The sequence below is a fragment of the Notolepis coatsorum genome (assembly GCF_963971535.1).
Source record: "Notolepis coatsorum genome assembly, chromosome: 1".
In the NCBI taxonomy this organism is placed as follows: domain Eukaryota; kingdom Metazoa; phylum Chordata; class Actinopteri; order Aulopiformes; family Paralepididae; genus Notolepis; species Notolepis coatsorum.
Window position 1 is genome coordinate 289618007 of NC_140165.1, and position 12315 is coordinate 289630321.

The following is a 12315-nucleotide window of genomic DNA, read 5'->3' on the forward strand; positions in this document are numbered from 1 at the left end:
GCATTCATCTGGTATCATGGGATAAAACCTGTGTAATTTCTCTGGTGTCATGTATATTCTACATATTTACTGTGTGGACCCACTTGTATTGTAAAAGTTTACATCTGGTATTAATTGAAAGGGTCTGTGACATTTCACATATTTGTTCCCAATCCTCTTCTGTTATGTCCACCTGCATGTCTCTCTCCCATGCCTGCAAACTGCTCAAAGAGCTCTCTTCCGATCCTGATAACAACACATCATGAAACTTGGATAATAGTCCTCTTCCTTCCATATTATCTTTTGTAAGTTGTTCTATTGTGGATGTGAGTGTTTCACTTGTGTTTTTGGTTTGTGGGACTATGTAGCTCCTAGAAAGTATTTAAATCTATGGGTTATTGGTATATCAAATTTATTTACTATCTGTTTGAAAATCATCAATTCTCCCTCCATATATAGGGTTTAAGCCTCTTTCTGCCCATATTTTAAATCCTTTATCATTTCTTTACAACACCACATCTTACTGAGACTTAATATACACCTCAGTTACTAACTACAACACTAACTATAATGTCAGATTGGTCCGTTGCCTGCATGCTGTTAGTTTCCAAAGCCTACAGTATTCCATCCTGTGGAATCTGTTTCTGTGTTCTGTTCATGGTATCCTGTTTTCTCTGTCTCTGTGCAACATCTTTATTTTTAACCCTTACCACATACAGTATGCCCCTTCAAACAGCCTTTTGCCACCAGGCCATGCTTGTAAATAATAATTTAATCTTAATTGACCTGCCTATTTATAAAGTACATACCTACAGACAATAAAGTCTATTTTGAGACAGAAAATGCATCATTAAAGTATACTAGCGCCTATATGCTATACTGACTGAGGTACTTTACTACACAGCTGCCTTCTTGAATAATGCATCTGGCTGAATAAGTGTGACCATGAAAATGGAGATATGGAAATGCAGTTCTGCTTAAAATTCAGATGTTAGGAAGATCTGCCTCCTGAAGGGCAATGGAAATGAACGTGGAGTGTAAGACCCGTTCATTTGTCTTAATCAGCTATTTACATCAGTACTGTATATCTCACAGAAGAGGCCCTCTCTCTCTCTCTCTCTCTCTCTCTCTCTCTCACTCTCTCGCTCTCTCTGTATCTCTCTCTCTCTCTCTCTCTCTCTCTCTCTCTCTCTCTCTCTCTCTCTCTCTCACATGCTCTCCCCGTCAATCTCTGTATGGGCTTCATCTTAATTTTTGTCTTTCTCTCTCACCATCGAACCTCTCTCTCTCTCTTTCTCTCACCATCTAACCTCTCTCTCACCATCTCTCTCTCTCTCTCACCATCTCTCTCTCTCTCTCTCTCTCTCTCTCTCTCTTCTCTCTCTCTCTCTCTCTCTCTCTCTCTCTCTCTCTCTCTCTCTCTCTCTCTCTCTCTCTCTCTTGTTCTCTCCATGCAACATCTCCAATCCTTCTGGCCTGCATTTTTTAGCTAACCAAATACAGATGTGGTTCCGTGACACAAGAACAATCTCAAAGTCCGCCTGTACCCACCCCCTACCCTGATTGGTCAGGGGGACATGTGGAGGAAGAAGGGAGACCCCTCCTCCACCAGCACCAGCACCAGCACCACCACAGCTTAGTTGTCAGGATTTCTCTTTCATGCCTTCTTCTTTCTCGGCCTTGCTCGGTTCACAGCAGTGAGATGGCCTCGGCACATGACAGAGCTGTGCTCCAGGCCATTTTCAACCCCACAACCCCCATCGGAGACGTTCCCGGATTGAACCGAGAGCAGGAATTAACTGATGATGGTGAGAGAGAGCCTCATATTATATTTGAGCTTTTAAGTTTGCCATTTCATAACATATTGAACTCTTTTTTTGGAAGACATTCCATTCCTGTTTTTCTCAATCCAGTTGACAGAGTTGAGTTCCAGTGACATTTCTGTGTTTTTTTTATTAATTTTTTTTTTTTACTTTGAGTGCTTCTCAATGGTGTTTATCTCCCTCCGCCAGATAGTGGCTTTGACACAGAGCTGCTGGAGCATGTGAAAGGACTGGAGATGCGGGGCGTCTCGGCCGCAGAGGCTGGCGACTTGCAAGCTGCGCTCAAACACTTCAGCCAAGCGGTCCAGATACTGCCTAAGCGAGCCTCAGCCTATAACAACCGAGCGCAGGCACTCCGCCTCCAGGGGAACACAGCAGGTACACGCCTGCCATAGTAACCCCATAAGAACCCCCCCCCCACACTTTGCAATCACCATCATGTTTACCTGGGTTTGGATAGAATCGGCAGCCTCCAGCATTGTATATCTGGTGTCTGAGTCTGAGACCACAAGGTTGGGGATTAAACGTGACTGGATTACAGTAATCTGATTGCAAGAGAAAGTGGTGTGTGTCATCTGTAACGGTTACTGTAAAAAACACACAAATCAGATTACAGATTTAATTTACAAAATGAAAAAAGAAGAAAAGGATGAAGATGCTTTTATTTTTAGATCATGGATGCCAACATCTTTCCATATAGGCCTACTGTGATTTTAAACAATAGTCATTATGGTTAGCTATAGATGATGAGAACATTATTGGAATTTCTGTAAATTTCAATCAATCTGATTAGAACAAATAGTCTGTTCAAGATAAAACGTTATTGTCCATTCTCACAAAGATTTGTCTTGCATCACATGCTCTATAACGATCATCAAAATAACACGATGCAACGTAAAACATCTGTATGATCACAGGCGCCAGAAATCGGACCAGATACAACATAAAAGCAACATCTTTGGTTCATAATCCATACAGATTTAGGAGGCAAAGTAATCTAACATACATTGGAGGTAATTAGTAGGTGTTGAAATTAGAGGTTCTATGTAGGATTGCAAGTAACTGTCTAACTGCATATATAACTGTTTCCACTAGAGGGCGCTCTAGGCGGAGCCATTCATGATACCACCAGGTGGCGAGTATATAAAGAGCTGTCTCCTCCCCCTCTACCGGCTCTTTCCCACCTGCCTCTCAGAGAGAGAACTCTAGAACTGCTGCTGTTTACCATGTGAATGAATAAACCACACCAAAGGCTAAAGATAGAAACCATGCCTCTTGACCACATTATTGTCGCCCCATAGCCAGATTCTGTCAACAGTAGGGATGTACCATTACTGGTGTCAGATATCAGTCCGATATCAGGATAAAATGGAATTATCAGACAGTATTGGATAATTTCTCCAACACTAAAATACAATACCAGGAAATGTGTAACATGCTAGAAATAAAAGTGAAGTGACTTCATTTGCTGCATTTTTTACTTAGCTTTCTCTAATGGGGCATTTTTTTTATACTGTATCTCAATCATTTTTGTCAAATGAAAAACTGATTATCTTCTCTACTGTTCAATAAAAGTGATGGATCTGATCCATACTTGGTATCAGCCGATACTGAACGTTTAGCACCAGACTTTTCCTGAACATAAGTCATACAGCATGAAAAACTAATAAAAGAAAACACTATTCGACGAATACATTCTTGGTGGCCGATTAGTTGCCAGCCCTAGCAATCACATTACGTTACTGAGCCGATGGTGTAGTCTAGAGTTTTTCATAATAAAACACAATGATAACAAATAATGATACACGCTCAATGAAGGAACCCCCACACCCATTGGCAAAAGAAAAGTTCAACATGCCTACAGTATAAATACTTTTGGAACTATGGAATTACACACTATCCATGATTATTTCTCTGATTACGTGGGAACCCTTGAGACAAAGAACCATAGTGTGTTTAGACATTTTTCCCTACAGCCTGTGTGTTCGCAGTTATAAAGTCATTCTGAATCACTCAGTGTGAATGTGACATGTCACCTGAAAGACACTCAGCCTCTATTGTCTTTAGCTCACAACACACGACAACACTCCAAATGAGCAGCATCTTTGTTCATCTGAAAACTTTAAATGGACTTATATTACACTTTAAAAGTAACCTATAATAACACATGTGTGTTTCGGAGGTTATACATTAAGGTTTTGAATGGGTTTTGAATAGCTGTCCAGCAGTTCGCCTAGCAAGCTCCCGTCTGTCCAGTGAGTCTGTCAAATAGCCAAACGTAGGAGTCCGTGGCCCTCCCTTCACAGAGAGAGAGTACTCTCAAGGTTGTTCTGCAAATGGAATGCCGGTTACCATGGAACCTCAACAGCTACAGTAGATATGGTACATTGTAGACGCTGTTTCATAGTTATATTACAATAGATAGATAGATAGATAGATAGATAGATAGATAGATAGATAGATAGATAGATAGATAGATAGATAGATAGATAGATAGATAGATAGATAGATAGATAGATAGATAGATAGATAGATAGATAGATAGATAGATAGATAGATAGATAGATAGATAGATCACAACAACAATTGGTCACTACATAGAGAGAAACATGCAAACTCTCAATTGAATTGAATATGTAAAGAATTCGACATACAAGGTTTTACGCCCAACAACAAGATATTTCAATGGATCTAGATGGATGGGGAGGTAGAAATTAAGGATAAATATTAATCCCTCAGGGAAATTAGACTGTCAGAGAAGCATTGCAAGATGACAGATAAAAAAGATAACACACATATATATGGGAGGGACAACTATATAACAAGGACACAGTGTCAGAAAATTTCATTTTAATTTAATTTCAAACCTTTATTTCAACTCGTAGGAAGCTGAAGTTTCCCTCATTTACAACAGTGACGAGTTTACAATCAACATAAAAGACAAATAAACAAAACAAAGTCACATTACACAATAAAAATGAAAGATCAAACATCAGTTACAAGTTGACACACAGCAATCAGAAATCATACTCTGTAAATGTTGGATGAACCTCTTCCAAGTTCTGAGCCCATGCTCGAGGGATCCTAAGAACCAGCCAGTCACTAGATAAGTCAAATAAGTTAAAAGATTCCATTCTAGAACATTGAGATATAGGCCTACGGAGGTAGATTACCAATAAGAGCTAATAGCTAATTAAAAATAAACAAATACCAATGATCACAAATGACACAATGGTGAGTATCATATCTGTCCCCAGTGATACATCTGAGGGCAGAGTGATAAAAAGTGGAATATGGGCTATCCAGGGCCCTGTTTGTCTGTTTTGTTTGTATTGAGCCGTACTGTATTGTACCCATTCTGCAATCTGTTAATACAGTTTCCAATCAATTAATCAATCAATCAATCAATCAATCAATCAATCAATCAATCAATCAATCAATCAATCAATCAATCAATCAATGTTATTCACCAAACTTCTCTTTGTCTCCTCAGATGCTCTAGAGGACCTGCAATGCGCCATCTCTCTGAGCGGTGGCACCGGGCGCACAGCATGCCAGGCTCTGGTGCAGAGAGGCCTCCTACTGAGGCTAACATGCCGGGATGACGAAGCCAGGGCAGACTTTGAGAAGGCAGCTGCACTGGGGAGTGAATTCGCCAGACAACAGGCGGTGGGCCTAAATCCATACGCCGCCCTGTGCAACCGAATGCTGTCGGAGGTGATCAACAAACTGCGTAACCCTGAGGTGGCAGAGATGCAATAGTCCGCAAGAGAAAATCGAATGCAACCCAAACGCCCGGAAGCTGTAGTGTCTACCTCCTAACTCTCCACATTGCGGTTTTATATTTAATGAACTTGATTAATAAAGTTTTTGGTCAGTGAAGGAGGTGTAATTTTTTTGGTTTGTTTGTTCCAGTGATTAAGTGTGACAACAATGAATCATATCAAACACATACAGTTTTGTTATTGTCCAGTGATACTATTCTAAATCACATGTAAAGTCAAGTACATAAGTAGACAATCTTTATACATCTCTACAACGGAATACGAGCTATTTTGGAATACAATAGCACATGCTTTGACACTTCCACTTTAACTGTGCAGTATGGTTGATCATCAACGGTTGATGATCCTGAGATTTCATGTACTTCAACACTTCTCCAGTAGATGTCAGTATTGGTGTTTGAAAAGGTTCCTTCCATTGGAAAAGGAGTACCCATATTTCAGCATCCTGCACCTATTGTATTTGTATTCACCAAAACAAACAAGCATATTGTCATGTAAAAGAAAAAAAAGCAGGAAAAACTGAATAACAGACCTATTCTTTATAATGTATATTAAAGGGGACATATTATATACCTTTTCAACAATTTTATATGACTTCCTTGAATCTATGGAAGATGTTTTTTTAAGGGAAACTCTACATCTAATTTGAATTATGTATAGCACCTCTTCCTTGTATTGACACCCAAGAGTAAAAATAAAAAAATAAAATAAAAAACATTCACAGACTGGGCAGTACATTAGGTAAGCAAGTGTTCCTGGCTACAAAAAGCACAGCTAATTGATTAATTAAAGCTAATTCATTGCTTCAAGGACAATGATTCTGAACAGCTTGTTTAGGCTTGTTAATCTGAGACGTCAAACGGCAAGGCATATGTAATTTCCCCCCAGCAGCTACTATAAATAACAATTCAGACAAATCCATACAAAGACTAAGTTATATCCAAAACCCATTTTCCATAATATGTCTTTAAGGAAAACATATTTTGACTAATGACTTGATAACAAGTACTTTTTTTTATCAGTATAGCATTGCATGCCAATTCATTCATCCACATAACACAATTCATAATGCACACATTACCCTAACCCTGAACCGTAACATTTCACCGTCAAGGGACATACTGTATTACCTAATTGGTATTGTTGCATTGTAAATATAGAGTTTGCTCTTGAGTGACCTTCCAGGTTAAATAAGAAATTACTATTCCAAAGTGGATAGTTAACATCATAACCGTAACCTGGAAGGTCATTCTTTCATCCGTAACAGGCATTCTCCTACGGACGGCCCCCTTTTCCATTGCTATATGTGTTTACTTTGCCACTTGGGACCCGTTGGCGAGTCCTTGTCCCTCCCCGCTCTCTCTGTGACCTCCCTCATGCTGATTAATGCCACCGGCTCGCTGCGCTCCTCTCTCTGATAGAAAGAGCAGACTCTGAGGTGCTCAGACACGGAGGGGACGTCGTTGAAGCACCATCTGTCCACCCTAGAAAACAGACAGCTGAACATCCACACCTACAGGACAAAAGAGCATACAGTAGGTGGTTAAATCACGGTCGGACGCCGGCTGTCCTGGCAGCTTTTTGCCCCGAAGATAGATCACACAATACCTTCGATTTACTATCATAATATAACTTCCTTTATCTATGCATTACAAAACCAGGGCCCTTTCCCTAAACAATGGTATAGGGGGCGCAGCGCCACTATGACAACTCGCCATTTTCTTTCGTTTTTGGCCCTGAAAGCTTGGGGCCAGTTTAGAAACAGACACATCATTGTCTGTGATTGCTCTGTCCTCTGTGTGTGTGTGTGTGTGTGTGTGTGTGTGTGTGTGTGTGTGTGTGTGTGTGTGTGTGTGTGTGTGTGTGTGTGTGTGTGTGTGTGTGTGTGTGTGTGTGTGTGTGTGTGTGTGTGTGTGTGTGTGTGTGTGTGTGTGTGTGTGTGCGTGTGTGTGTGTGTGTGTGCCTGTGTTTTCATGTTTAATGTTTAACTATTGTGCAACCATATACACTTATGCAGGAAAGAACAGCAAATGGCTTTCTTTATTGCACATCTATTTTGCCTCCACTCCCTAATTGCAAATCCTGGGGAAAGCCCCTGCTAAAACCTCTAAGACAAACAGGTTCCACTGGCTCATCATTTCATTGGGAACCTGTGGGATGACTAATGGTTGTCGCCAGTATTGTAAACACTCTGTCTGGAGTATTATTAACGTGTGTAGTAGTGTTAGTAAAGCCAGGCCTTGGTGGCATTCCCGAGCGGTGAACTCATTGGGCATGAGCAATCGTCTCGTGACTGAATAGGTACACATTGTTGATGCCAGTGATTCAAACGCGTAGCCTTTGTGTGAGACTGTTGACAGTGAGGAGGCGGTTTACAATGCCAACAGCTGTCGTGTAAACAGCGCACAACTTTTTCCAATGACATTTTCTCAGAATGCAGGTGGATACCAGAGGGAACCGATATAGCAGGTCAACCTGGTGGTAACTGTGCCCCCTCTGTGCTCCACCTACACCAAGGTGGGGAGTAATGGCATTTAATGATATTGTGGACAATTTGTTGTAAAAAAAATAAAAGAGATACAGAGTGATTACAACATCGGATTACTCAGAAACATGTTTAAAAGTGTAAACAATATATATTTACACACACACACACTTACTTGTCTACAGATTGTATTTTATATATAACTTCCCAACCCCAGCCTGCATTACTTTCGAGATCAGGAGACAAGACAAGAGTTTAATCAGTTTCATATTTATAATCAAATACATATTTATACTTATATTTATGGCAGCTGCATGCTTAAAACAAACAACAATAGAATAGAAAGAAAAAGTACTTGCTTTCTTTTGACATTTCCAGGAGGCTCCGCCCTGGGAATTGATCTTTTTCTCCCATTTGAGGGAGACCATCCCCCTCTCCTGTAACAGGGTGGCACAGACCTCTCTCATCAGCCTGGACACCTGGGACAGCTGGGTCAAGCTGACGCTGTCAAGGTAACCGGCAACATGCCGAAGGATCTCAAAGGGCAGTGTGCTCAGGGGGTCCAGGTTCCGTGCACGCTTCCGCTCAGGACTGAGAGCCTCCCCGCCTTCGAGGAGTGATGTAGAGACTACTGGCTGAAGGGCAATGGTGTTTAGTTGTTGACAATATCTGACCGTGACTCGGTGGCCTGCGGGACGGAATCTCGTCTGGCTAAAAGTGCACCCCAGGTAGGCCAGAGGACACCGCTGTTCAAACCAGCCATTCAGGCCCGCTTGTATGTCCGAGTGGACGTTCCTGAAATGAGAGCAGTATTCGTCGCGGCGGAGGGATTGGCTGCAGATGTAGTTGAAAGCTGTACTTGTTTTGTTATGCCTTCTGGTAACAGACTCCGGTTGAACGTGCACATATAGACACTTGGGTTTGTCCGCTATGACGTCGGCTAGCGACGCGTCGGTCCTGAACGGAGCGGAAGAGAAGTCATACGTCTGTGTCCCGATGTCAACCAGGAGGCCGTCTGTTCCCACGCTCTCTGAGATCAAATGTCCCCTCAGCTCCTTTTCCAAGGAGCACAGCAACGTCGCGTTGACTTCATCGCTCTTCGGAAGCTCCTCTATTGGCACTCCTAAATCTGTGGTGTCAACACTCTGGTGTGCGGTCTTTTTCTTACGCGAGGGGTCCATCAAATGACTGCGTTTGGCCCGGTAGCTAGTAGGGACGTTGAACGACTGGACGACAGTTTGAACCTCGATGGGCTCCAGTTTTCCATAAACAAAATCCTTTTCTCTCGGGGTACAAGCAGCAAGCTGGCCGAAGTTGATCAGCATTGCCCCATTGTGCACCAGATACATGTTATATTCAGTAGCGTTGACCTCCTTACGTAACCTTTCCAGGACCCCATCCTGCCAAGGGGCGAAGCCAGATGGACCGCTCACGTCCACCTCGGCGCCGTCCTCCTGACTCTCAGGCGCGTCTCTCGTCTCCTTTTGACCATTGGATGAATCTTTCTCTTCCTTTGCACCACCGGAATCTGCTTTTTTATCCAGGTTTTTGACCGTTTCCTCGCATCCCTGCATCTCCTTCCTAAACATCCCCTCCCAGGAACTATAGTTTTGAATACTCGCCAAGTCCGGTTTCTTGGCCAGAGCCTCCCTTTCCTCCTGACTCAGTTCTTTATCCTCCATCCTCACACAAGCATTTGCTTCACATTCACTAGAGTCAAAATAACTTGGATCTCCTCCCACGGCCATATCTTGAAGGATAGTAGGTTCCTCAAACACCTCCATCCACTCGGGAAAGATATTCTTCATTTTGATGGATCTGAATAGAAGCTCCTGGTCTCTTAAAGCCATAGCGATATCCAGCTGTCCTTCGCAGCGAGCGTCTCGGAACACATTTCTGTAGAAGGCCGTGTCTGTTTCTGACACAGGCCAGCGGTTCCACTCCTGACTACAGCTGACAGTGCTGGCGGGACAGACTTCCAGGTGCTTGGCAAGCCTGCGGCGGAGCATGGCGAGGGGACATCCATAGCCAGCATTGAGGCAGGGCACCTCCTCATTGAGACAGACCTCCCGGTGGTCCTCCTCTTTGCACACATGCAGGGTTGCTCCGCATTTTCTGCGGCACTCGGCCACCACACATGAGATCTCCACGGGGACCTGACAGCGGACGCTGTAACAGCTGTCACAGTGCTGATGCTGTCCAACTGAGATCTCTCCGCTCTTCACCTTCACAAAGAAAACCCAGCGTTTTGATACATAACCAGCGGGGGGGATCACAATTCTTCTTTTTATCATTATTATAATTTTTTGTTAATCATCTGAGTGACTTTGGATTCAAAATGCTAAGAGAAAAACACTCACCATACTGACTTATGCACAGGGGATAACGACCATCTGAAATATTCATGCCATAATTACTGTTACTTATACAAGTGAATTATTTTTAATAAGGCATGAAGCAATTTTATAAATAATATTAATCATTGCAACATTACAAATGTATTTCAAATACAGGATGACACCAAAAATGTTAAATGAAAAAAGTATGTTTTGACGTAAATTATCAAGTACCCATAAATGAGCCCTTTGTTTTCTCTGTGTCAATATGCAAAGATAAATTGCATTACCCCAATGGAAAAACATAAGCAATTCTGAAAACATAATAATTATAATTTATTTAGAAAACAGAAAATTCAACACTCGGAACAAGACAATTATTTCTCACCCTTTGTTCCTCTGTGCCTGTCAGCTTGTGTTTGCATCCACCTCTGAAATAACCTCTGCACTGTGTCTAGATATTATAAATAGACGCAATAGAGGGGCAGACAGGCCAATGTGACAAGGGTGGCATTTGAGAGGCAAGGTCAAGTTACAGACTCCGTTTACACTCAACTGCATGGTGATGTCACATGACAACCTACTGTATGCTCATATTACATATTCATGCTACTATAAAATGTAGTAGTATATCTATTCTTATAGTAACGTATTTGGATTTATTATTTATTTATTATAAAATATAGTATATACATAATGCTTACTATACTGTATATTATGTTTCATTATCCCCCCCCCCCCCCCCCCCCCAAATAAATAGCTTTGGATTGTTTAAAATTGTGTTGAGTCATATTTTCCACTAGATGTCAGTAGCAGATTTTAAGTGCCTTTATAAATAAATAAAATAAATGAGTATGTCTCCAGCAGATGTCTCTATAGCTAAGGAATGTTCAAAGCGTTGATCCATCAGCTCCTACTAAGTGAAAATGTCAGCTCAAGGTGAAGACATGTGTATATATATATTTTAAAGAATGAATCCAAACTCTACAATAAGCCAATCATTGTGTTTGTGTGCTAGATTTCCTAGATGTCCTTTTATGTAACCACTTCAGGTAGGAACATTTGCACTGGGATGTGCACAAACCACCATACCTCAATATCTTCCAGTATTAGTCTTCATGCAAATCTTGTTTTCACCAGGTGCAGATTAAAATAAACAGCATGCCAGAGACAGCTGCTTGGGATTTTCTATAGGCACTTAATCAGAATCTATCTGACACAATGATTTGTCTCATTACCATACAACAGCAGCACACCTGAGAGCGGTTAATTCCATATTTGGAGGTTAGTCAGTGATTTCCAGGTGTACTAATTAAAAGTTTGGTTTTAGAATTTTTTTTCTTTGATACCACTGTTGCTGCATATTGCATTAATATATACATTGTGTTACACTAATATGGAACGGTCATTGTGTCCGTTATGTTAAATTGAGTTTTCTCATGAATAGCACATTTCAAAGAGAACATGTCATCCTCAGTCTGAGCTCCTATCCGACTGTGCAGCTCGAAATGCTAATTATTGCTTATCCATTCTCCATGGTAGGGACTTGAGAAATTCTGAAACTATATGATTCACAAGTTCCAGTATATTGCTGTACAGTATTATCTATTCCAATGTGACTGGCCAACTTTAATAAGTAGAAAAGGAAAAAAAATTAAATATAATTACCAGCCAAAGCCCTTGAAAAGCCTTGAGCACGCAGGAAGACCAATTTGAAGTCCTCACATGACATATCCAACACAATGTACCAGTAGTAACGCAAATCTAGATAAATTATTTCTATGATTTTCCTTATGTTATCACCTCGCAACATGCTAATAACAGGTCTCTTGATTATTATATGTGGACATTTTAGTGTAACATTGCTTTTAGATAAGAGGACCATACCCAGTGGCGGCCGGTGGGTA

General features: G+C 41.3%; 2 protein-coding genes across 2 annotated transcripts in view; one reads left to right on the forward strand and one right to left on the reverse strand.

Moving 5' to 3' along the window:
- Positions 1 to 1629: 1629 nt before the first annotated feature.
- On the forward strand, positions 1630 to 5684 carry ttc36 (tetratricopeptide repeat domain 36). Its single transcript, XM_084315233.1, has 3 exons — positions 1630 to 1787; positions 1992 to 2180; positions 5296 to 5684. The coding sequence occupies exons 1-3, from the start codon at positions 1682 to 1684 to the stop codon at positions 5562 to 5564; spliced, it is 564 nt and encodes a 187-aa protein (XP_084171359.1). The 5' UTR covers positions 1630 to 1681; the 3' UTR covers positions 5565 to 5684.
- Positions 5685 to 6887: 1203 nt separating this feature from the next.
- The window catches only part of LOC311225131 (F-box only protein 40), a gene marked incomplete at both ends in the record, with an annotated part of 59727 nt that continues 54299 nt past the window's right edge, over positions 6888 to 12315 (reverse strand). Inside the window, 2 exons of the mRNA XM_084310335.1 lie at positions 6888 to 7100; positions 8432 to 10297. Coding sequence (XP_084166461.1) covers positions 6888 to 7100; positions 8432 to 10297 — 2079 coding nt within the window. The remainder of the gene's footprint in view (positions 7101 to 8431; positions 10298 to 12315) is intronic.

What these genes read in the sequence shown, in the direction of transcription:
- ttc36 (XM_084315233.1), top strand. Translation starts at nt 1,682, where the DNA reads ATGGCCTCGGCACATGACAGAGCTGTGCTCCAGGCCATTTTCAACCCC. An exon ending in GCAGGAATTAACTGATGATG is followed by an intron (nt 1,788 to 1,991) that starts GTGAGAGAGAGC and finishes TCCCTCCGCCAG; the next exon opens with ATAGTGGCTTTGACACAGAG. An exon ending in CCTCCAGGGGAACACAGCAG is followed by an intron (nt 2,181 to 5,295) that starts GTACACGCCTGC and finishes TTGTCTCCTCAG; the next exon opens with ATGCTCTAGAGGACCTGCAA.